Consider the following 8,015-nt stretch of genomic DNA (forward strand, 5'->3'; position numbering starts at 1 on the left):
GTGTGTGTGTGTGTGTGTGTGTGTGTGTGCGTGTGTGCGTGCGTGCGTGTAACCAGAGCCCAAGGAGATAGAGATGTGAATTAGACCTATCCTACTGTTATCCTTTGAGAAACAAAGAGGAGAAACGCACACACAGATAGAGGGATGTTTACAATTGACTCTGTGTGTGAGAAGTAAGTAAGTAAGTAAGTTAAGTTTATTTATATAGCAGGGTCACAAAGCGCTTCACATTAAAAAACACAATAAAATACAATAAAACGACACATATACAGAGTCTGTTACAAAGACGAGTTTCCTAAGAACGTACAATATAATACTATACAATATAATACAGAGTACATAGACATGGATCTAGAAGGCCTGTCTGAACAAGTGCGTCTTAAGCTGACTCTTAAAAATATCCACAGAGTCCAGAATGCGCAGGGACTGGGGCAGGTCATTCCACAGACGAGGAGCAACAGCCTTGAAAGATCTGTCTCCTCTGGTTTTAAAACGAGTGCGAGGAACCATCAGGAGGTTCTGCGTGGAGGACCTCAGGCTCCTGTTGGAGGCAGGAGGCTGGATCAGGCCCTTAATGTAATCAGGAGCCTGACCCTGAAGAGCCCTGAATGTCAGCACCAGGATTTTAAAGTTTACTCTGTATGCGACAGGGAGCCAATGTAAAGCTTTCAAAATAGGAGAAATATGGGCTCTCCTGTGGGTGCGGGTCAGGAGCCTCGCGAGAAGAGTAGCTTGTCTCCCAAAAAACACTTTTGCGTAATATTTTTTGCCATAGCAGAGGATCAAAACAGGTGCATAAATAAACACAAACTCACATTTGGAGAATATTGTGGGTTATATCTAATATTTGATTTTGCCACCAAAATTAAAATTAAAAAGGGTCAATGATTGAACGTTTAAAAAAAGAAAACAACATATAACTGAACAGGAAACTGGGATGCCCTCGACACCATCATCTGCAGGTGACTGACTGACTGCTTGTGACAGTTACTGGGGGATTGAGCCAGAAAAGCCTCTTAGTCTCTCTCTCTCTCTCTCTCTCTCTCTCTCTCTCTCTCCCACTAGAGAAAACAACCAAGGTCCCCTCTCCTTAACATTATAAATCAGCCATAGAGGTCTACCTCAACTTACCACACGGTATTGCTATTTTACATAAAAAGAAAGGGAAGGGTTTCAAAGTCTGCAACAGGTCCTCTAAGCCATGACTGCAAAGGTTGTTTCCTACCCTCTAATATGAAACCCTAAAGGGTAACATTAGGTTTTTTGGCTGCTCTACCTTAGCTACATTTATAGGCAGTATACTTTCTTTTCTTGACTTTGCTGCATGATATTACCTCCTACTTGTCAAGTGTCAAGCTTAGACAAACTTAAAGTAAACTGGTGGCTGGCATCGGAAAAACTGTTAACACATTTTTATATGTATAAATGGTGTGAGAAATGTTATGAGCTGAGGCCTCCATTTTTTGATATGCATTGCACCAGGTGAATGTCAAACTCTGAAGAATGAAAAAAGGGGCACACGTGAAAAATCTTACTCTTTATTATCATTGTAAGGTAATTTTATCAATCATCCTGAGGGCAAACCCGGCATAAAGTTGAGTTCAGAGCACATCCTGAAGAACCAGTGTCACTCTAGGCATCATTTACTGCTGCTATACACCTTATGACTAGAGTTACAGATGCAAAGATATTACAGGCTAAACTTCGCAAATGTTAGGGTTCCTAATATCTAATCAAATATAAATTTGATTTGAATGAAGGCACAGAACAGGTTACTCCTTGCAAAACTTCAACAGACAAACGAATACCATGCTATAATAAAATCACGGTCAAAAACTGTAAAACAAATTCCATGATGTAAACTTTAAAGCCATATCCCCAGCCCCTGATACAAACTAATACATGTTTAATGTTTTTTTTAATCTCTCCATATCGTTGAACAGTTGTAGGGAACCCACCATACCAACCCTCTTGAGTGAGGGTTTTCTGGGTTTCCTTGCAAGTCCTTTATTTATGTTTACTTTTTACCTAATGTCTCTTGAATGTATCCTTGATATTGTTGTTCCTTTAACATGTTCTAAATAAATCAAATCAAATCAAATCAAGTTTCACATCACTATCCACAAACTGCAGAAAGGCCACATTTGATTTTGAATCAGCCACCTGAGGGAGAAAGAGGAAAGTCAAATTACATTTGTATCTTGTTGTAGATTAAACTACTATGTTTGATCATTTTAACATTGAAATCCTACCGAGCCTTTCCACTAGTAGGGGCTGAAGTTTTTGGAGGGCGTCGAAGAAGGCAGCTTTGACCTTTTGCCCTCCTGACCGAAATGGCCCTCCATAGAGCAGTCTCATTTTCTTCTGGCTAGTTGGCTTAGCATCAATCCTTGAGTAGGTTTCACCATGGACCATGCTTCCCAGCTCATCTACTATCGGCATGACCTCGGACACGTCCTGAATTAATGTTGCTTTGTTGACATCGACAAACTTGGCTGTTGTGTGCACATAAAAAGCATAATTTGATTATTAATGAGACTTGTTTGTTAATAAAAATATCATGACTATTTGAGTTTTTTTTTGTTAACACACAGGAAATCGAAAAATAAATAACTTTGAATTCATCATAGTGACATAGAGCATCAGTAGAGAAAAGACACTCACCTTTTTCTTTCTCGCTCATTGTTTTAATAGGGACGGCGACAGGATCCTGATGACAACAATAATAAGCGTTTTCTATATTGTGTAATTATCTCAAACAACTGTAGGCTGTATATTTAGTTGTATGTCTCTCTTCCTCTAAATGACACTACCTCATTCAATACATGTATTTGTTCTGAGCTTCCAGTGATGCAAAGGTCAAAGTGCACTTGGCATACCTGTACAGGAGTCCTTTCAGTGTGTGTCTGTCTGCCAAAATCCACTGTATCGTGTGGCTGTGACTGGTCTGAGAAAGAAATAAGAACGCCATGTTTTATATGAGAATGTAAGGAATCATTTGAGGGATTAAACTCACAGCGCACAGGGATTGCATAATCTACCTGGTGTCTGGATTTGTGATGTGACGTTTGGACCTTGTATAGTGGTTGGTAAACCCTATAGTAAAATGGAGAGTAAACATCACTTATCATAGAGGGAATCATGAATGATTATCACAAATATGAGAAAATGCTTCAGCTGTACCAGTGTTTTCGAGACTTGAAAGACGGCATCATTAATTTCCATCTCGTGCTTTGAGAACACAATCTCTGTGGCTTTAGTGCACTCTGAAACAGAAGACAACGTTCATTTTAAATAGTGCATGTAAATGACATTGTGCATGAATGAACAATGGCTTCACAAAGAATGCAGGTAGAGTAAGTGTCACGCTAGTCCACAAGAGGTTTCTTAGGGTGTATTCACACATGCCGTGTTTAGTTCGGTTGAAACGAACTCAGGTGCACTTCCGCCTTCGGTGTGCATCTTTCAGGTAGGTGTGAATACAGCAATCGCACTCGGGGGTGGACCAAACAAGCGCTCCGAGACCCAGCTGATCAGGTAGTCAGGTGCGTTTCCAAACGCACTCTGCTACAGTTCGTTTGTCCGGACTCGATCTGACCCAAATGAAGGAGGCACTGTGCCTTTTCTTTCTTTTCTTTTTTAATAAATTGCCTTCAGCTTCACATTATGAGAAAGTGTTGTTGTCGCCATTGTTAGGACGATAAGTTGTGGTTTGACCGGGATCCCAGAACAATATATTACATTTGATCGAGAGGACGCGTAAAAATGCTGAATGTGTTCAGCGATCAGATGAAGGAGAGGGGAACGTCCCGCACAGTGCCAACAGGTTCACGATGCGCAAGAAGTGTGTTTTTATTTTGCTTCCCATGGACGGGACCGTCAATACTATCCCCGTGTCAGTTTGGAGCTGAACTGCACCGAACTGACAGCCAGCTGATAGACAGCTTAATCTGAGTGTTGGCATGAGCCTATTCTTCTCGCGAGCAGCAAAAATACAGTAAAAATTATGTTTCACATCGTAGACTACAAGCCACTTAACGTGGCATTGTCATAGGGCTTCATAGTATAACCATATGAAACAACAATCATTTGATATTCTTCTTCTTTATTTATAGGCTAGATGTAGGCCTTTTTATTAATTTTAACCCCATATTATATATATTTCACAGTTTTTACTTCGTTCTTCCTGCTGCTCTCCACCCCAGAATGTCTGTCCAATGAATGAATGACCTCAGATCACGTGTGGCTTTGCTTCGTAATGCTGGTTCACTTTCAAAAGGGGCAATATGAAAGTGGACTACACCAAACAAAAAAAATATAAACTCTATTTGGTCTGGATCAAAGCAAGTGAACTAGCGGACTTTCCCTGTGTGAATACACCCTACGTTCATTTGATTGATGTACACAGTTCAGAGTATAAAATGTTCTAATATGATGACATTGAGTAAGTAAAGTACTAAAACAAATATACCGACCTTTAAAGTCAGGCCTGTTGGAGGCATTGCCATCCCAGCATTTCTGCATGAGACCAACCAGCTCTTTCAGCCCCTCCGCCTCCGTCTGGTCAATTATCGTACAGTCAGGTCTTTGCCCTTTAGGTATCAACGCTCTCACTTGTCCCTCATTGGCCACTACAGAACATTTAATATGATGAAGACACGCCTCAAAACATAGAAACCCGACTGAGTGTGTGTACATATGTGTGAACTACATATATACCACATAAGCAATGCTTTGTTTAGTTGCAAAATGTGATGAAATGTGAGTGAAACCATTCAAACCTGGATAGGGCTCTCCACCAGTAAAAATGGACCACAGCACGATGCCATAGCTGAATGAGAGAGAAATAATGGCATTTTTAAGTCATACATGGTTAATACAGGTTGACCATATACAGCATCATAATACTATTACTACTAATAATAATAACGAATATAATAATATAAATTTACCTGTAAATGTCAAAAGAACGGACAGGTTTATAGTTTAGATTAATTAAAGCCTCAGGAGGCATGTACTTGAATGAGCCTCCCTCTTCTCCTGTTGTTGTTCTGCTCCCGGTCGAAACACTGTGTGAAACCTTGGACAGACCAAAGTCTGCTATCTATAGAGTCAGAAGGGAAACAGGATGTTATACAAACAACTGCTTCAGCTTTAATGTAAACATAAGAGCCACAGTTGATGGCACTGTACCTTGGCATTAAGGTTGTGAGTCAGCAGTACATTACTTGGCTTAAGGTCACAGTGCACGAGCCCCTGATCATGGAGGTAGTTCATGCCTACAGCCACTTCGTCGGCCAAGCGGAATGCAAGGGGCCACGGTGGAGGGCCAGACAGGTCCTTCAGCAGGGACTCAACTGACCCTCCTTCCATGAACTCCATCACTATTCCCTGTCTGGACGTTGCTTCACCTGGTGGAAATCCCTGATACATTCCATAAAGTGTCAGCACATACTCACAGGGAGCTTTGGCCATTGTTTCAGCCTCATTCAGTGCACTCTGAGGGCTAGAATGATGTTAGGGGATTGTGGAAAAGAGAAGAGAAAAAGAAAGAGAGACAGTTCTATTTAGCATGTATGGTTGTGCATGCATGAATTACTTAAACCAATTCCTCCAAGTGAAATGACAAAACATTGCAGATATGTGTTCATTTACCTAACACCATTAGTAAGTATCTTAATGGCCCTCATCTTCCTCAGGCCCTTGTGGCTGGCCTTGTAGACTTTGCCGAATCCCCCAGAGCCAATCAACTTCCATTCTCCGAAGTCCTCAGTACCGTGGTGCCGCAGTGCCATCTCTTGCCCAACTCAGGTAGAACAACTGTGATTTTAAATAAATCAATTACTGCAGAAAAACAGCTTAAAATGTAAAGAAAGTGGTTTAATAAGTGGTTGGATATCTTTTCTCAAACATTACATTGTATCTACTGCTTACAACTCAATCCAAATTTGATTCAAATAGCTCTAGTGGCTTGAAAAACAAAAGACTTCCACTATGAGGAATTAAACAAGGAAATACCAATCTTTGCTGGCAGCCCTCCACTTCCTCCTCTGGAAGCTAAACATGTACAGTATCTGCCTTTCAAACCCTGACGGACTCAAAACCACTGGAAGACCAACATTAGGGGTTTGTGTCATTTGTATTGCATTAAACTGTATCAAACTGTGAGAGCAAGCCTTTAGGGCAAGAGCTTTTTATAGTAGACTCAGATGATAGATATAAAGATACTGACCCACGTTTTTCCTATTAACATTTCCCCATTTGTTTTGTCCTTGATACAACGTGTTCAGATGAAAAAAGCTGTCTTACTCACCATATATCCCCTCACGTTTTGTCCACAAACAGATTTAAACGTTAGTTGGTAAGAATGCCGAGACAAAGTGAAACTATACCAGCTGCACCACTTTCCTTTACTTCTGCCCTAAGGGGAGGAGTTTATGAAGGCAAGTCAGGGTTCCTGAGAAGTCAGTTGTAAAAGCATTATCTCTAGGCTGGCTTTATCTTCTACGGGTTGCTATGAAGCATGCACTCTGAAATGAAGTGAGGAAGGATTAGTTTTCTCTGAATGTGGTGGTTGTGAAGAAAAAGTTTGGGAAGCACTGGATTAAGTTCAAATGTAGTTTAAAAAGCAAGGCAAAAACATGCTTAAAAAATGTGTTTAAAAACGCACAAAGATGTTTAGAAAGTTTCAAAAATATGTTTAAAATGTGTAAAATATGAACAGAGATGTTTTTTTTTGGGGGGGGGCTCAGCTGAAATGTGTTCTCTAAGGGGGGCTCACTCTCACACTTTGAAAACCCCTGATCTAGGAGAAAGTTTTTGAAGAGCATGCATCAGTTCTATCTGTCACCATAAAGTGAGCCTTAATGATATTGATGAAGAATAGACATGTTCTCTCTAATTGAACCTAAGAAATGACAGTTTATTCAAAATGGGAATTATTCTTTTCCCCCTTTTCTGCTCCTTGAATAGTGTCTGTTGGATTGGTGACACATTGAATAACTATCTCACTCACAAGCAGGATGCAGGAAATACATGCAGTGGAAACAGTTTTTAACATACGGGCTCTTTTGAGAAAAATAATAAATAAGACATGCTATTATTAAATATTCAAATTTTGAAATGTCGAAAACAAATTGCAAGCGAAACATTTTAGCAGTGATTGGTAATTGTATGACCCACAGAAACATACACGTGCATACACATTTGCTCACAATGAAGATTATTACATTTTCCCATATATTCCAAACTGAGCTGGTGCAACTTGAGTACACAGAGCCTTGCTTCCCTTCGCTATACAGCATTGAACAAACGTGTGGTTACATGTATGCTAACTCTCCCTATTAATAACCCTTTCTCTTTACTTCTCTTTATCTCCCTATCCTGCATGCTCTCTCATGCACACACACGCACACACACACACACACACACACACACACACACACACACACACACACACACACACACACACACACACACACACAAAGACAAAAGCCATGCTGAGACTGTTTACTGTCTGAATTATTAATGCCAAAGACTGCTCGGGAAAAATAAGACATGACAGCTATACCATGGACATGACAGCTATACCATGGATCTAAATCATATGTGCACAATCACACATGCACACCCCGTCCATTAAGTGCAGCTGAGGTGTATTATCTCGTGTCCCATGCTGCCTTGCTGTTTCAGCCGGCATCGATAGGCGCGGTCTGCCCCTCGCTCTCTGCATTTCCATCCCTTTGCTCCCCTCCCTCTTCGCCTCCCACCTTCGTCTTACGCTCGGCACAGTGTGGACCTCTCTCACCAGTGTCTGCTCTTTTTTTCCACTCCATCCCTCTGCTCTTGGCTTCCTTTATATACTATATGCTCATCCTCTGTCCTTTTTGAAACTGTCTCTTATGCTCGCCTTTATTTTGCTCCCCTTGTTTCAACACTGATGATTTAGATGATGCAGGGGGATTAGTCTAAAGGGGCTTCTCTCTGTGCTGGAGGAGCTCTGAGTGGAGAGGTGA

At 40.9% G+C, this 8,015-nt stretch overlaps 1 protein-coding gene across 1 annotated transcript; it reads right to left on the reverse strand.

Annotated features, from left to right (window-relative positions):
• Positions 1-1,524: 1,524 nt before the first annotated feature.
• LOC307250155 (receptor-interacting serine/threonine-protein kinase 3-like) lies at positions 1,525-6,436 on the reverse strand. The gene is made up of 12 exons (XM_080027132.1): positions 6,314-6,436; positions 5,656-5,820; positions 5,194-5,506; positions 4,953-5,104; positions 4,782-4,831; positions 4,476-4,631; positions 3,184-3,266; positions 3,042-3,096; positions 2,880-2,947; positions 2,665-2,710; positions 2,253-2,495; positions 1,525-2,163 (listed from the first exon to the last, which is right to left on the reverse strand). Exons 2-12 carry the CDS (start codon positions 5,793-5,795, stop codon positions 2,156-2,158), a joined length of 1,314 nt encoding a protein of 437 aa, XP_079883258.1. The 5' UTR covers positions 5,796-5,820; positions 6,314-6,436; the 3' UTR covers positions 1,525-2,155.
• Positions 6,437-8,015: the final 1,579 nt, after the last annotated feature.

The sequence above is a fragment of the Ammodytes marinus genome, assembly GCF_949987685.1.
Source record: "Ammodytes marinus genome assembly, chromosome: 5".
Taxonomy (NCBI): Eukaryota; Metazoa; Chordata; class Actinopteri; order Uranoscopiformes; family Ammodytidae; genus Ammodytes; species Ammodytes marinus.

Excerpts from the sequence above, each read along its gene's own strand:
- LOC307250155 (XM_080027132.1), bottom strand. The coding sequence starts at position 5,795 with ATGGCACTGCGGCACCACGGTACTGAGGACTTCGGAGAATGGAAGTTG. Across the intron at positions 3,097-3,183 it reads TTCAAGTCTCGAAAACACTG|GGTTTACCAACCACTATACA; the intron begins GTACAGCTGAAG and ends ATTTTACTATAG. Across the intron at positions 2,496-2,664 it reads AATGAGCGAGAAAGAAAAAG|CCAAGTTTGTCGATGTCAAC; the intron begins GTGAGTGTCTTT and ends TGCACACAACAG.